General features: G+C 44.9%; 1 protein-coding gene across 1 annotated transcript; it reads right to left on the bottom strand.

Annotated features, from left to right (window-relative positions):
- Nucleotides 1-659: 659 nt before the first annotated feature.
- On the bottom strand, nt 660-16393 carry LOC145395041 (kin of IRRE-like protein 1). Its single transcript, XM_080268784.1, has 8 exons — nt 16372-16393; nt 8031-8290; nt 7121-7198; nt 6526-6658; nt 3559-3709; nt 2798-2946; nt 1545-1670; nt 660-720 (listed from the first exon to the last, which is right to left on the bottom strand). The coding sequence occupies exons 1-7, from the start codon at nt 16391-16393 to the stop codon at nt 1561-1563; spliced, it is 903 nt and encodes a 300-aa protein (XP_080124910.1). The 3' UTR covers nt 660-720; nt 1545-1560.
- Nucleotides 16394-17630: the final 1237 nt, after the last annotated feature.

Genomic DNA, 17630 nt, shown 5'->3' with positions numbered 1-17630 from the left:
GGGAGTCTCCTTAATTGACGAGAATAAGGGCCTACTTCTCTTCTGTCTGATACTAATACATTCCCTCCCTCCCTCCACCGCCGCCATTTCTACGCCCTGCTCAATACCGCTATCATCATCCGTCTCCATAGCCGTCCAGTTTCCCGCCTCCTGTTTCCTTTGTTTCACACACACACACACACACACACACACACACACGAGAGAGAGAGAGTCACAAATAAAGGTATATCAGAGTGAGACACAGATACCACTAAGTACTTCTCCCAATTATCTTTATTAATGAAAAGATTATATACAACATACATAAAGTATACTACTGTAATTTGCAACTCCTTTGGTATCCATCATATGAGGGTGATAGTAGGCTAGTTCAGTTAGAAAAGTAGTAGTAGTAGAAGTTGTAGTAGTAGTAGTAGTAGTAGTAACCCCAGGCCCATCTGAACGTGAATTTGATGCACTGCTGGTTAAAGTTACCCTCCTACTGCAGTTCATTATCCTCCTTTAGGGTATAGGAAGGCATTTAAGGGACGTTTACATAAGCGGGCAGTGGAGCAGGTAGGTTAAATCTGTGCCACCACGTGAAAGTCCCTCTCCAGCAGCTGTCGTAGAGAAAGTTATATATTTCTAACCCTTTTCTCCATTGTCTGATCATTTTTTTTCTCCACTTTTTTCTCCATCTTCTCTTCCATCGCCTTCATCCACTGCTTCCGTCATCATGTCCTTGTAGGAGAGAGTAAAGAGATCATCATCATCATCATCATCATCATCACCACACACACACACACACACACACACACACACACACACACACACACACACACACACACACACACACACACACACACACACACACACACACACTTTCTGACATTTTATATAAACCCTCTGCCTTTTTATCATTAAAAGATAAAGTCTCTGCGTTGGCCATTGCAGCTTAGTTAAATATTCTTAGTGACATTTGAAGAATCTGAAAGTTCCCGAGAATTTCTGTATGTGAATTATATTTTTGTCTTAACTTACGACAGGTGGTGAGAGATTAGACGCTTTACGAGAGAGAGAGAGAGAGAGAGAGAGAGAGAGAGAGAGAGAGAATCATGATGAAAATATTGGTAGAAAACTGACCCTATGGTAATTTTTCTAAAGTTATGGAAAACTGACACCTGGGTCGCTTTTTAATGTCTCGTATAAAACTGTTATCTTTTTCATATTCCCCTTCCCCCTCCTCTGTCCCGGTCCATCCCAGTCTCATATTTCTGTTGACTCTGCATGGCTGAACTCCACTTTGTTCTGGGTCGTTCTGTCTTCCTTCTAACTTTTCATACTCCTACACTCTCCTAGTCAGTCTTTCTCTTGCCATCTCTTCCCAGCCACCTCACTTTCATACATTCTCCTGCTTAGTAATATTCTCCATTATCTCCAGCCACCTCACCCTCATATACTCTCTTAGTCATTCTTCCCATCTCCTCCCAACTAACTCACTCTCACACACACTCCTAGTTAGTCTCTCCGTTCATTCTAGGGTTTTCACTTTTTGCAGAACTGACCGTGGGAATTGTGAGGTCACCGCCACTGTCCCCACACCATCATCATCATCACCACCACCACGACGGCCCGACTCCCAGCACGATCCTCACTGGAGTTGGCTGTGTGCACCGCTGCCGATTCCTCACCTGAAAGAGCCCAGGTAAGGTGAGGAGAGAGAGAGAGAGAGAAGGCTGGAGGCAGGAGAGGAGGAGGGAGGGGGAAGAAGGCGGGAAACAGGAGGGGAGGGAGGAGGGAAGGGTGGGTGGGAGAAAAGGAGTGAGGAGTGAGGGGGAAAAAGAAAAGAGGGCGAGGAATGGAGGGAAGAGAGTGGGGGAGGAATGGACAAGGAGGAAGAAAGAGGGGCAGTAGTGGGAGGAAGGAAAGCTAGGTGGGGTGTAGCGGGAGGAAGGAAAAAAGGTGTACAGGAGGAATGGGAGGGAGGAAGAACGATGGGAAGATGTGAGGGAAAAAGTTGGGGAGGGAAGGAAAGGATGGAGGAAAGAGGGAGTAGGAACGGGGAGGGTAAAGAGTGGGGAGTGAGGGAAGGGAAAGGAGAGGGCAGGAGGGATTGTTGCTATTGATGTTATTGTTGTTGTTGTGGCTGTTGTTGATGTTAGTATTATTGCTGTATACCTACGTTCGTGAAAATTTTAACGATCCCTAACAGATGACGTGCACGGTAGCCAAGGCTGCATACTACTCTCCCATGGTCTGACAACTCTGCCATTCTGCACTAGCTAACACCAGACGATTTTTAAAAACTGAAAGTGAGTCATAAGGGGCTGAGACGGACGTTTCATATTCTATCATCTCATCAAGATATAAGAGAGTTTACCTGTATTATCTATGTATATATTTATTTACTAACTTATTATTATTATTATTATTATTTTACTGGAGGAGGGATACAGCCGTAATCAACCCATCCAATACACAAGAGTACATAGGAAGCACAGATAGCAGGAGACTCTTGTCCCATGATGAGGTTGTCTGTTGGAAAATAAGCTAATTCTACTAAGATATAACCAGCGTGTAAGAGAAAAAGATAGAAAAAAAGAATCGTCTGGCTCAGGAATAAAACGAGAAAAGTGTTAATTGGCTCGAAGGCGAGAAGAACTCCCAGTATCTTACTTTAGTTTCAAATTATCCTCTGCTGTGTCCTTATTACTCCTTACTGTACCTTCAGATCATAACCTAATGCCAAATGATCTCTGCTATCTGGCACTTGGGTTTCTTTCGCTCACTCACCCCCTCCCCACCATCTTCTACCCACCGCTTACGACGTGCACGGTGACGAAGGCAGCGTCGGCGAACTCCGGGGCGCACGTGTAGTTGCCAGAGTCCTTTTTGACGGCGCGGGTCAGGAATAGCTTGGATGTGGTGCGTGTCGGGGTCTTCTCTATCTCTATGCTCACACCACCTCTGAGGTAGACAGGTAGATAGATAAATAGATACATACATGCGTGAAAGATAGTTAGATAGATTTGTAAGTTTGTACATCGATAGTTAGGTAAATGATAGTCATGAACAACTTTGATGTGGTGCGGATGGGAGTCTCCTGTCTCTGTGTTCACACCGCCTCTAAGAGTTACTATAGGTAGGTTAGATAGATAAATAAGTGAATATTTAGGTCTATAGGCAGGTAGGTAGGCAAGCTGCATTCCCCCAAATAAATCCACCTACATTTCTCATTCATATCGTCTGGCACCAACACATAACACCCACCCCTTCTACAACCCCCAGTACATCCATTTACACCCACGTACATCCGTCTGGGAGATTTGTATAGTCCAGTTCTAGTCCACTAGTGAACTCGTTAACTCCCTCCACCGTTACTCATATCCACCTGCATCCATCTCCATTCCCCTCCACTTACACTTCCCCTACTCCCACCTAGGCGTGTCGCAATCCAGTTCTCGTTCATCGGTGAACTAGATAAAATTGCCTACGTAAATTCACTTACCCTCGCCTACACCCATCCACATTCTTCTCTACTTACACTTCTACACCCACTTACACTTCCCCTACACCCACCTAGGCGAATCGTAGTCTAGTTCTCGTCCATCGGTGAACCAGATAACATTGCCCACGTTTTCCGAGTGTGTACTGATAACGCAGGTCAGCTTGATAGTAGAGCCGCTCTGCACGTACACCTCACGCGGTCCTTCTATCACTGCACGTTGCACTGGGGAAGAAAGTGAGCTTAGAGAAGGGGTTTTATCTAATTGTCAGTCTATTCGTGTAACTGTGTGCCTGTTTATCTTCCTACCTGGACACCTACCTTCGTACCTACCCACCTACCTGCATTCCTGCCTACCGATATTTATATCTGCCTATGCAACCACCTACCTACCTACGTACCTGTCTACCTACGTACCTACCAATCTTTATAACGCCCTTTGCAACCACCTACCTACCTGCATTTCTGCTTCCAGTCTTTATACCTGCTTATGCATCTGCTTGCAATCCTTCTCTTCTCTCTCTCTCTCTCTCTCTCTCTTATAATGACACACGGCCATGTAACTTCCCCATCTGTCCGCCTCCGCCTCCAGCCCTCTTCATCTTTTTACTCCTAATGAAAACGAAGAGATGGCTATTGCGCTCTCAGCTGTGTGTGTGTGTGTGTGTGTGTGTGTGTGTGTGTGTGTGTGTGTGTGTGTGTGTGTGTGTGTGTGTGTGTGTGTGAGCGCCATAACCCACTAGACAACCAGGCATGTCTTTTATCAGTTGCTTAAGAGAAAGAGATATCATACTCTAGCCCACTCTAACTTAGGCTCTCTCACTTTCTTCCATTTTCAACTTCTCTCGCTCACTTTTTCCCTCGCCTCTTTCATTTTTAATCTTATGCTTTTTCTCACTCTTGGTTTCTCTCTCACTTTAGCCTTTTCTCTCAGTTTTTAGAATCTCACTTTTTTCTTTTTTTTTTAAGTCTTTCTCACTTTTTTTAACGTCTCAATTTTTAGCTGCTCTCTATCTTTACCTTTCATATTTTTTTTTAGCTTCTTTCTCACTTTAGCTTTTTCTCACTTGCGTTTTCTCTCTCTCTCTTTTTTTTTTTTTTTAGCTGCATCTCACTTTTTTAGCGTTTTCCTTTTTTAGGTTCTCGGATTTTTAGTTTTCTTTTTCTTACCTCTTTAGCTTTTTCTTACTTTTTAGCTTCTCTCTCAGTTTAGCTTTTTCTCACGTTCATCCCTCTAGCTTTTAACATGCTTTCTTATTCGTTATTTTTCATGCATACTTTTTTTTTATTAATATATATCTATCTTTTCCTGTGACAGAAGAGACGACACTCCTATATTTTGCTTTACACGATAAAAACAAAGGCATGAGAGAGAGAGAGAGAGAGAGAGAGAGAGAGGGGGGGGGGTAAGCTCTGAGGGACGCAGTTTAGGAAGCAAGAAAGAATTGGTGAAAAAACCTGTAGAGAACATTATTGTCTAATCCAGGGAAGAGAGGAAATTGGAGGGACATTGGAGAGGAGAGGTGGAGGAGGAGGAGGGAATGGACAGATATATGGGAGGGAGAAAAGAGAAACTGGAGAGGTGGAAGGTAGAAAGAAGGGGAAGGAGGGAGGGGAGTGTGGTGAGAAGTTAGAGGTAAAATGAAAAGGAGAGAGAGAGAGAGAGAGACTATCCCACTCCAATTTCCCCTTACTTTCTCTCTTCTTCTTACGCCAGTCTTTTTATTAATTTTCCTCACATACAAAGTCTCATTCTTTCGCTCGTTCACATGCTGTTTTCCATTTGTTTTGTCCCTGCTTGCCTAGACTCCACAGTTTTTTCATTGCCGTTTTTTATCTTTACTCCTTTTCTCTCATCTTTTTCTTCCACCCCTGCCTTCTCTTCCCTCCTCCTACCCTTCGTATTGTCTCTCCTTTTTTCCTTGCAGTCTTTCTACCCCTCCCCGCACCCCCCTCCCTCTCTCTCTCTCTCCCTCTCCCTCCTTTTCATTTTAACCTCTTATTTCTCACCATACTTCCCTCCTTCCCTCCCCTTCTCTCTTCCTTCTTCCTCTCCAGTTTCTCTTTTCTCCTTCCCCATATCTGTTCATTCCTCCCTCCTCCTCTTTCTCTCCTCTCCATTGTCCCTCCAATTTCCTTTCTTCCCTGGAGGAGACTATAATGTTCTCTGCAGGTTTCTTCACCAATTCTTTCTTGCTTCCTAAACTGCGTCCCTCAGAGCTTACCCCCCCCCTCTCTCTCTCTCTCTCTCTCTCTCTCTCTCTCTTTTCCTTCTCCTCCTCCTCCTCTTTTCCTTTGTTATTTTCCTCTGCCTCTCACATCCTATCCTCTCTTCCAACTCGTATCCATCCCTACCAATATTCTTGCTTCTTCCTTTCTACTAACTTCTCTTTCCTTTTGTGTCCCTCTTCACTTCCCCTTCCCGTCCCCTTAATTTATTCTCTCTCTCTCTCTCTCTCTCTCTCTCTCTCTCTCTCGCCCATTATTCCTTGCTGTTCGCTTTCCTCTCATTCAATCTGTCGTACTCATATTCTCTTTATATATATGTATGTCTATCTGTCTATCTATCTATCTGTCTGTCTATCTATCTATCTATCTATCTATCTATCTATATCTCATTCTGTCTTTCTTTTTTGTCTTTATCTTTAAAATGTTTTATCCTTGTTAGTGCCTTACAAACATGAGGACTTTCGGGCTTTTGGATTGTAAGACTTTAGGACCGTAGGACTTTAAGACCGTAAATTTGGGACTTCAGGGCTCTAGAGGACTACACATTTAAGACTTAGGGCTTTAGGGCTATAATTTTAGGACTTTAGGAATATATAAATGTTGGACTTAGGATCTTGAGACTGTATGACAATAAGACTTTAAGAGAGCATAACTTTAGGACTGTAGGACTTTAAGACTTAATAACTTTAGGACTGTAGGACTTTAAGACTTAAACTTTTGGACTGTAGGACTTTCAGACTTTATAACTTTAGGACTGTAAGACTTTATAACTTTAAGGCTGTTGGACTTTAAGACTTTAGGACATGTCTCACCCTGGACTTGGAGGAGCACTGGCATGAAGACCTTTGGACTGGCAGAGACTTGGCACTCATAGACCCCCGCATCCCTGAAGGTCACAGGACTCACCACCAGGGACCACTGATCGCTGCCTTCAGGGTGGAATACCTGTGAGAGGCGCAGGAGGAGGAGACCGAGATGTTAGATAGATAGATAGATAGGTAGGTAGGTGTAGATAGATAGATAGGTAGGTAGTTAGATCGGTGAATAGATAGATAGATATATATATAGATGGACACACTGTACCTGTGGGAGGTGCAGGAGTGGTGGACTAAGATGTTAATTAATACTCTCTCTCTCTCTCTCTCTCTCTCTCTCTCTCTCTCTCTCAGTGCAACAGGTTTATAGTTCAGCGTCAGCACTATCCAACAACAGGAAAAAGTTGGGTCAGCAATAAACAGGAAACTGAGAGAGAGAGGGAGAGAGAGAGAGAGTAGATTTAGGTGTTGCAGAGTTCGGTAGAGTATGGTAGGATAGGGTAGCGTAGGGTTGTGTAGGGTAGGGCGAGGCAGGGAAGAGAGAAGAGCAGAGCAGAGTGGAGTATTGATGTCTAAACCTCCACTGACCTACCTTAAACCTGTCGTCTGTGGTGTAGGTGAAGATGCCGACGGTGAGGATGTGTAGATCCCTCTGTCTTATCCACGACACCTGGAAGACACAGAGAAAAAAACACACTTAGCCATAGGATGCTTCGTAGCACATCTTCCTTTGCGATTCATTTGCACATTACACATTAGCACTCCATTGCGTGTTATATATATGGCTGGCATGTCGATATAATTTGTTTCAGTTTCGTAGGGGAGGGTATTGAGACGAAGTATCTTGCATGTTGGATCTTAACTTTCTCCTGTATGTTATTTATGTTGCTTTAGTGTCGGCTAAGAATCCATTAATTTATTTACAAGATTATAATGGGGTGTAGTGATCTGGGTGCTAAAGGAGGCATCGTAGCAGCTCTTCCTTAGCGATGGATTGTTCATTTTACACCTTAACATTCTCGTGTGTGTGTGTGTGTAATTCACCGGGTCGGTCAGGATCACTTGATGGTCGTGATCGTCAGCTTTTACCCTCCCGGAAGGGAGCTGAGAGCTCATATAGTCCGATCTAAGGGCAAGGCTGTAACCTTCACACACGCACACACCCGTCCCCTTGCTCAAGGGGGACAGTAACCACCCACTTCGTCAGTGAAACTTTTCGCAACCTGAGCGAGGCTCGAACTCCCGTCCACCAGTTGGCAAGCGAGAACGTTACCACTGCATCAGCGAGCGGTGTGTGTGTGTGTGTGTGTGTGTGTGTGTGTGTGTGTGTGTGTGTGTGTGTGTGTGTGTGTGTGTGTGTGTGTGTGTGTGTGTGTTTTACCGCTTTGATATCTCTATTCATTTATCTGTTTTCTACCAATCTGTCCATCCATCCGTCCATCCATCCATCCATCCATCCATCCATATATGTCTGTGATGCAACAGTATTCACATAAACTTACATCCTTGTGGTCAAGGTTAATAACTCGGCAAGGCAGTAGTGCTCGTTGTCCCACCACGGCCGTCACGTTGGTGGGGGTGTGTGTGTGGAAGTACGCCGTGTTGGTGTTCGGTCGACCCCACGTGATATGTGGACCAGTCTCGCCTTCACCTGGCCTCACCTGTGCCTCACCTGGCCACATTTGCACCCCACCTGGCCTCACCTGTGCAGCACCCGCCCTCTCGCTGCCCCCACCACCACCGCCACTGCCTTCTTCTGCGCCTGTAGGAGAAGGGAAGATGAAAATTAACCTAGTTTCTATCTCCTCACCTCCCCTCGCCCACACCTCACCTCACCTGTGGCACACCTGGTCTCGAATATACCTCACCTCCAGCGTCACCTTCCCCTTCTGCGCCTGGGCAAGAAGGGATGACGAAAATGAACTCTTAGGCGATCACCTGCCGTGAATGTACCTCATCTGCGTTCATCTTTACCCCACGACCCCTCACCTCAACCCCACCTGGCCTCTCACTGCCATCATCACTGCCACTGCCTTCCCCTTCTGCGCCTGTTTGAGAGGCGATGGCGATTATAAACCTTTAGATAGTCACTTACCCTCCTACATCCAACCTGGCTCACTTACCCTCCTGTATCCAACCTGGCTCCTTCCAGGTGGGTATTTATTTTTAGCAGTTTATGATTGTTAACATCCCATTTGCTTCCGTTGTGAAAATTGCCCTTCGGAATCAAACACGCGCAATAATACATACCATATTCCCTCTCTCTCTCTCTCTCTCTCTCTCTCTCTCTCTCTCTCTCTCTCTCTCTCATACATGTAGTCTAATTTATTGTGGTCCGTGACATGGCGAGATATGGCCGGCACTGTCACGCTTTCTCGATTATTGATGGAGAGAGAGAGAGAGAGAGAGAGAGAGAGAGAGAGAGATCCTTGCCTGTATTCTTATTTGTGGGTGTGTATATATATATATATATATATATATATATATGGGTAAGTACTGAAGTGTGTATACGTGTATGACTGCGTTTATGCTGGTGTGTGTGTGTGTGTGTGTGTGTGGGTGGGAGGGAGGGTGGGTGGGTGGGTCGGTGGTGTGCGTGTAAACGCACCATTCACAGCCACAACAACAATAAATTGACCCTTTCGCCCCTTCAAATCCCCCAGGCTACATATTCACGCTAAGACCAGCAGTTTCACGAGAGAAATACTTTATACACTTTCCATCCGGTGACTTATTTCCATACACTCATTACTTTAACTTTGTCAGCAAAATATGTTTTGACGTGAGAAGGTAATATTATTTCATCATTACATTTTCACCTCAGGCATTTCACATCCTCTCCTCTCATTTCATCTCGGCAGGTCCACAGCCATCACCAAAACGCCACAGCCGAGGGCGAACGTATTTGTCTCTTCCTTCTTGCATCGTTTTATTCTCTTGGCATTGTTTTACTCACACACTTTCCCATCATTTTGCCTCCTTTCGTCTCATCTCATCTCAGTTCATCTCACCACACGCGGCGAACGTAATCATCTCCTTTCGAGCTCCCTTTTATTGTCATACTACTATTTCATCGACACATTTTCCATTCACTTCACCTCCTTTCATCTCATCTCATGCCTTCTCATTTCACTTCGCCTCATACACAACCATGGGCAAAATGTCACCACGCGAGGCGACTATATCCATCTCTCTCGCCGGGGAATATTCACGGGTAAAACTTTTGTGAAGATTCTCGCCAATTTTTCGTCTTCTCTTTTCTCGTTTGGCTCTGCCCTTGATCAGTGGACCGCGAGTCTATCAGGACCCCTCCCCCGTACCTTAACCGCCCACACCCACACCCACCCACCCACCCACACACTCACCAGTTGAGAGAATATATATATATATATATATAGTTACATGGAATTTGTGTAACCAGTGATTTCAAGAAATCCTTAGGGAATTCGTTAAATGAGTTTAAGTTAGGATAGGGTAGGTCAATTTAGGAATATATATATATATATATATATATATATATATATATATATATATATATATATACATATATATATATATATATATATTCCCGCGCCTGTTAGGTCAGTCATGGTATGTCGAATCTTTCTGAAATTGCCATAATTATTTACCTTCCAGAGGTACCATTAATTAAAAAAAAAGCCAAATGAAGCCAAAGAAAGGTGAAAAATACATCGTTGCTCGCTCGGGCACTTTTCACACCTGCGATATGGACGCCTATTTTTCAACAGAAAATACATCATAGGGCTGAAATGGTTAACCACTTACCAAAGTTCTTCAAAAATAAGTATTACGTATAAACGCTCAGAAAGATACGTCAACTAAAGGGAAAGGAAGAGTTTGAATTAAGAGACAGCTGCTGGCGGTAGTGGTGGTGGTAACAAAGGCAGTTAAGGCTTATTAGTAACTTACCCGGTACTCCCTGATTATAAAGCAGTTCTGAAGGTCAAGCCGCAGCTGCGTCCCATGCAAGTATGCAGGAATTAGTTGTAAATATTAGAGACTGTTATTATAATATATATAGGCATATTGTGGAGCAATGTTTATGAGCCACTCTGTGTATAACCTTTCGATTTTGAAGTCTCTCCCAGGCTGAATAAAATCGTCTGAGAGTAGAAAGGGTAAATTATGAAATACGTCAAGGGCTTTAAGTAAAGGCTTCCACGCTCGTTATACAGTATACTGTACGTGAGTTTATCATTTTGTCTTGATGACTTAAGTAGAGTGCAGACCGTCACGCTGCCATCATTATATACTCCCCATGTCCCACTCTATTACCGCTGCTTGCTTTACTCGTGTTGGTGGTGGTGTGAGTGATGTGATGGTAGGTGGTGGTAGTAGCTGCCGTGGTGCGCAAAGATGTGGTGAATATGATTGTGGTTGTGATTAGATATAGTGTGATGGTGGTGGTTAGGTGTGGCAGTGATAGTGGTCGTATTAGTGACAGTGGCATGTGGTGACAGTGGTGGTAGTAGCGAGGTTTGGTGTGAGTAGGGTGTGACAGTAATGATGGTGGTTAGATATAGTGTCAGTGTTGATGGTGGTGGTGGTGGTTGGCTGTTGTGGTGATGTGGTGGCACGGGTGTGAGTAGTAGCAACGGTTGTGTGTTGGTAGTGGTATTGTTGGTGGTAGTAGTAGCAGTAGCATTACCTTAGTGGTTATGTGTGGTGTTAATGGTCGTGGTGGCGGTGGTAGCAGCAGTAGTAGTAGTTAGATGTATAAGAGACGGTGTTATTGATGGTAGTAGTGGATATGCGTGGTGTTAGTGGTGGTGGTGTTATTGATGGTGGTGGCTGGTAAGGGTTGTAGTGGTGTGTATACGAAGATAAAAAAAAAAGGATATTGTACTTTGAAAATGATAGAGTACAAGCTAACTATGCATAATCTCTCTCTCTCTCTCTCTCTCTCTCTCTCTCTCTTCCAGATGCAAATTTCCGAGACAGGTGCTTCGTAATTAATTTTGAATATCCCAAGTTGTGGAAAGTTCGGGTTAATTACAGAAAAATGTGGGACCTAGGGAAGCCGGGAGAGAGAGAGAGAGAGAGAGAGAGAGAGAGAGAGAGAGAGAGAGAGAGAGACACACACACACACACACACACACACACACACACACACACACACAAAGAGCATTGGTAAGTATGACGCTGCTGTTTTGATGTCTGTTTTGGTGTCTGGTATCTACTTTTAATCGATGGCGTGGTTTTACTTGTATTTTTACCTATACCGTGTGTGTGTGTGTGTGTGTGTGTGTGTGTGTGTGTGTGTGTGTGTGTGTGTGTGTGTGTGTGAGTGTTTTGTTGTCAGTGAGGCTTTGTTTTCTGTGACTTCTTCTGTGTTTTATATGGGTTTTCCTGCGGTCTGTGTAATGATTTTTTGTACCAACTATTTTTGACTCTTTTCTCCTTGGTTGCCTAAGTGCAGCTGTCTGAGTGTGGTGCTAAGTGTGCTGCTGTTTAAGTGTGCAGCTGTCTGAGTGTGGTGCTAAGTGTGCTGCTGTTTAAGTGTGCAGCTGTCTGAGTGTGGTGCTAAGTGTGCTGCTGTTTAAGTGTGCAGCTGTCTGAGTGTGGTGCTAAGTGTACTGCTGTTTAAGTGTGCAGCTATCTGAGTGTGGTGCTAAGTGTACTGCTGTTTAAGTGTGCAGCTGTCTGAGTGTGGTGCTAAGTGTACTGCTGTTTAAGTGTGCTGCTGTCTGAGTGTGGTGCTAAGTGTACTGCTGTTTAAATGTGCAGCTGTCTGAGTGTGGCGCTAAGTGTACTGCTGTTTAAGTGTGCTGCTGTTTAAGTGTGCAGCTAAGTGGGCGCTGATGTGTAATTTATTTTGTTAGGTTTGTTGTATGCCTTCCTTTTTTTTTTTTATGCTTGTTTTTGACGCGTTTTTTTTTTTTTTTTTTTAATCGAGGTATTGCTTTTAGCTTCCAGAGAGAGGGGGAATGGGCAGGGTAGGGGGAGTTTGAGGGTGTAGGGGAAGATCGCAAGGTAAAAGGGCTAGAAAGGGGAGGGGGAGGACGGGGTGAGGATAGAAAATGCCGAAGGGGGTGGGGTAGGTGGTACGGGAGGTGAGAGAGGGGGCTGAGGTGGAGAGATGGAGGCGCTAGGAAGGGGAGGAGGTGGAGGAGAGAGGGGGGAGGTGAGGCAGGAGGTGGAGGAGGAAGGGGGTAGTTTGGGGGATAGCGTTCCCTTTGTCGGTCCCTGTGATATATGGAACCGCACTTGAGGTTCCGTGACACACACACACACACACACACACACACACACACACACACACACACACACACACACACACACACACACACACTCTGCAAGTATACACGTGCTCATAATGTATTGAAAACTTTCACGCATGCACATATTCAGAGGGCAATAAACGCACATAACAAGTACACAGACACACACAGGTACACATACATGAAAGTACACATGCAGATATATACCCAGAGAATTTCCACGTCCACCTTCCTCAACACACTCATAATGTACACAATCACTATAATTATCGGTCTGTCTATCTATCTGCCTGTCTGATATGAACAATTACACACACACACACACACACACACACACACACACACACACACACACACACACACACACACACACACACACACACACACAGACTAACCCAGTAAACACGCTCGCATACAAACACACACGGGTACATATGAAAGTTTACTCAAATAAACGGGGACATACACATGCTTTCTTATTTGCACAGGCACTTACAGATACATAGGCTACACGTCGCTATAGTGTGTGTGTGTGTGTGTGTGTGTGTGTGTGTGTGTGTGTGTGTGTGTGTGTGTGTGTACGTGTAACCTTGAAATCCTCTTAAGTACATAAATCAAGACCCGAGCACACTTCCTCTTCTAATACACGCTGCCTTAGTGTCATTCCCAATATTATATACCATGTTCAAAATTCCTTCCGTAGTATTGGTGTCATATATATTTTTTATTCTTTTTCGTATTTATGGATCCAGCCCACTCCAAATTTCAGTGAATAGGGTGATGATGATGATGATGGCGATGATGATGATGGTGGTGATGATGATGGTGCTGCTGCTGCTGCTGATAATAATAATAATAATAAATAAACAATAATAATAATAATAATAATTTCCCTCTTGTCGCGAGAAATATGTATCGTAATTCTCGAATCTCACCTGCTTCTCTCTCGCGATCCTCCCTTCTTTTCTTATCTTTCAAAATTTTCACCCTTTGCTCCACCTCTTTTTATCTCCTTATTTCTTCCTTCGTTATCTTATCCTTCAGTATTTCCAACCTCACCTCTCTATGATCGTATTTAGATGGTTTCGGATATTTCGCAACGCTTCTTCGTCCGCGATTTGTTTTGCACATTACGTTTCAATATAATCGTTTGTCTTGATGCACACTTGGTCGAGATACGGACGACGTGATTAATACACAGGAGAATGGTAAGGTACAGTGAATAAATCGCAAAAGAAGATGTGCAGCGAAGCCTTCCATCTTTCCAGCGGCCGCTCCTTCCCTGACATAACCACCCCACCGGCCCAATTTTGCATGATTTTACGGCCTTGCATGACCCCACCGCGGACCCCGAATCTGCATGACCTACAGCGCTTATAACACCCCCTCCCCTCCCCTCGCCCTTGCACTCTTTCTCATTTTCACCGCTGATTTCTAAACCCTTTTCATCTTAACTTGGCCCAGATTTTCATTCCAGCGCCACGTTCACTCATTTTGACCGCTCATCTTCTAGTCTTATACCTCATCTTCCACCCCACCCCTCCCCACCCCACAAAACCCCACCTCACCCCTTCACTGTCACTCATCTTCATCACTCACTTTTCTTTTTCTCTCTTTTTTTTTTCCCCCCTCTAGCGACCTAAAATTGCCATCTCTTCAGTTTGAGAGCTGAGTTGTAACGACTGATAACCACCATGGTATGATGCTAGTCACGAAGAAGTTTTATGGAAAGGATCTAGAGCCGTGGTATTGTATTTTTCTGCCACCGAGCAACGTGAAACAAGCTACAAAAGGACCCAAATCTGGGCTAAATTAAGGTGAATGATGGTTTTATAATGGTGCCAATGATGATGATGATGATGATGATGATGATGATGATAATGATATACTAGCGCTGAAGAATTAATTAGGCTACCACAAATAATAATAATAATAATAATAATAACAACAACAACGGTGATATTAATAATGATGATGATGATAAGTGTGAGGAGTATTTTTCTCCTTAATATTCTTTTCATTTTTTTATCTGCGTAATATACTTTCCTGGCTCGAGAGAAATGCATGAACATCAAAAATTATTCGTTTGAGTGGGTGTTACGTCCTTTCAATTCATCCCCTAATTAATGAATTGCGCTTCGTGTGTGTGTGTGTGTGTGTGTGTGTGTGTGTGTGTGTGTGTGTGTGTGTGTGTGTGTGTGTGTGTTTCAGAGACCGGTTGGCAGCCTATATATCATTTTTTCCCTCCCTCTGTGTAGGAAGTAGTGCATTGGCGTCTTATCCCAGAGGATGTCGGTCATATATAATGTTCCTGCTTCTGCCAGACGATTTTATTCTGCTTAGGAGAGCTTCTGTGTAGTAGTTGTTGTAGTAGTAGTAGTAGTAGTGGTAGTAGTAGTAGTAGTGGTAGTAGTAACAGTCGTAGTTTCAATACCAGGCTAATCATTGTGATTTTTATCCTTGTCCTGCAATCAGTCATCCGCCTTTCAGGGGATAGAGTGGGAGTTGAGAGACGTTTGTAATACAGGGTAGAGGTAAAATCAGTGCGGCCACGAGAAGGTATCCACCCAGCACCACTTAGTGCTGAAGAGGGAAATAAAGGCTTTAGCGAGAGAGTAACTAGGAGAGTGTATGTGGAGGGGAGGAGAGGGAGGGGGAGACTGAGGATGATATGGAGGGATGGAGTAGAGAGGCATATGAGGGAAGGGGGTGTAAGTTGGGAGGAGGGCAGCGAAATGGCAGGGGACAGCTACATGGAGGCGATTTGGTTGTGGCCACTCCTTAGGGGAAGGCATCTGGCTATAGATAGATAGATAGGTAGGTGGGTAGATCCAGCCCTTCCAGCCTGTTAAAGTCTCTCGTAAGCTGAATAAATTATAACAGAAAGAACAGGAATACCGTACGTCCTCGGAGTGAAGAAGTTTATTGTTATGACATGGGACTCGGCTGTCGTTTGTGTGTGTGTGTACAGTGGCCAGGAGTGGCTCTTGTTTTAACTGTTATTGGAAAAGATGGAGGAGGTCAGTGAACGCTGGAATGAGGTCAGGGATGGGTTGGCTGTGTGGACATTGGCACGGCATGGAGTAATCAATCTCTCTATTTTCCATTTTTTTTTTTTTCATCAGGAGTGTACGGGCCAGGTGCTAGGCTATTCTTATTTGACATTTAAGGTGAGGATGACCAGCTTCATTCGCCCCTGAGTTGCATTATGTGAGCAACAAATCCCAACCACCCCTGAGACGGAAACCCTAAAGAACCAAGTCCATCTGTAGCGTCTTAGGCCACTTGACCACCAGACGTCATTCTGTGATACGGTTACCACCCAGCGTATATGGTTTCATGGGTTACGGGAAATCATTTGCCTTACCACTCAATGTAGAGCTATATAAAGGGAATACAACACCAAATGAGTGAATGGTAGACCCCCTCACCAAACGCTTGGGGTTATAAGCTTTTGTCATTTCACTGTAAGCCATTCCTTTCAGCTTCAGGACATCTTTTGTTTATTTTTTGGTGGCTGTAAAAAGATTCCCTGGCATTAATACAGTCTAATACATTGCATACATCAGCCAACACAATTGTAGCTTGTATAATACCTCACCTGCTTCATTCCCAGCCACCATGGCCAGCTAACATACACAACCCTGAGGAAAGACTGGCTACCCTGCCGTCCAGTACAACACCTTAACCTTTTAGAAGCCTTACTTAGTATTTTGTGGTTAGCTAGGTGGTTTTATTGTGTGTGTGTGTGTGTGTGTGTGTGTGTGTGTGTGTGTGTGTGTGTGTGTGTGTGTGTGTGTGTGTGTGTGTGTGTGTGTGTGTGTGTGTGTGTGTGTGTGTGTGTGTGTGTGTGTGTGTGTGTGTGTGTGTGTGTGTGTGTGTGTGTGTGTGTGTGTGTGTGTGTGTGTGTGTGTGTGTGTGTGTGTGTGTGTGTGTGTGTGTGTGTGTGTGTGTGTGTGTGTGTGTGTGTGTGTGTGTGTGTGTGTGTGTGTGTGTGTGTGTGTGTGTGTGTGTGTGTGTGTGTGTGTGTGTGTGTGTGTGTGTGTGTGTGTGTGTGTGTGTGTTATCTTTACAGGGAACGGTCGCACCTATCTAACCTGTGGCTGTTACCTTCCAACGAGTTTATTCACCCAGAGAACACCTGTGACCTTCGAACTGGCTTTACTTCCCAATTTCGGTAAATCCAACAGAGCCGACATTGATGCATGTATCCGGACAGGGGAGTGTTGGAGAGGAATTAAGCAGTAAAGGCAAAATAAACCTCGTGCAAAAGTCACCGTGGACGCCTGCAGTTCTTTACCACGCCTTGCAGGTCATTAAAGGACATGGGGGGTCAAGGGGGTCAGGAGGATGAGGGTGAGAGGGGAAAGAGGGAAAGGGGAGAGGAGGGACAGGGGGATGAGGGGGAGAGAGAGGAAAGATGGAGAGGAGGGGAGAAAAAGGAAAGAGGGATGGAAGGTATAAGGGGAAGGGATCAGGGGAGGCTCAAATGGAGCAAGGGTAGGGATGGGGGGTCAGGAGGAAAGAAGGATTAGGAGGGAATTGGAGAGTCAGGTGCAGATAGCCTAGTGATCGAGGAGAGAAGGAAAAGGGGGGATCAGGGAGTCGGGAGCAGGAGGAGGTCAGGGGGGCAAAAGGGATAGGGAACTGGGATCAGGAGGGCAAAGGGTGCGGGGGGTTGGAGTCAGAGGGGCTGAGAAGAGGTCGTAGGGCCGATGGAGGTGAATGGCAGCAGAGAGGATCAGAGGGTGGCTGAAAGGGGAATCGGAGGAGAGAGTGCGTCAGGGGAGGACAAGGGGACAGAGAGGGGACGGGGACAAAGGGGGAGTCAGGGGGGGCGGGGATGGGTCAGGAGGCAGA

The sequence above is a fragment of the Coenobita brevimanus genome, chromosome 29, assembly GCF_032717465.1.
Source record: "Coenobita brevimanus isolate Jiangsu-jjx chromosome 29, ASM3271746v2, whole genome shotgun sequence".
In the NCBI taxonomy this organism is placed as follows: Eukaryota; Metazoa; Arthropoda; class Malacostraca; order Decapoda; family Coenobitidae; genus Coenobita; species Coenobita brevimanus.
This window is presented reverse-complemented; position numbering and strand designations above follow the sequence as displayed.

Coding starts and splice junctions, on each gene's coding strand:
- LOC145395041 (XM_080268784.1), bottom strand. CDS start 16,393: ATGGTGGCTGGGAATGAAGCAG. Junction 6,659..7,120: donor CCACAGACGACAGGTTTAAG/GTAGGTCAGTGG, acceptor CGCCTCTCACAG/GTATTCCACCCTGAAGGCAG. Junction 1,671..2,797: donor CACCGTGCACGTCGTAAGCG/GTGGGTAGAAGA, acceptor GGGCTCTTTCAG/GTGAGGAATCGGCAGCGGTG.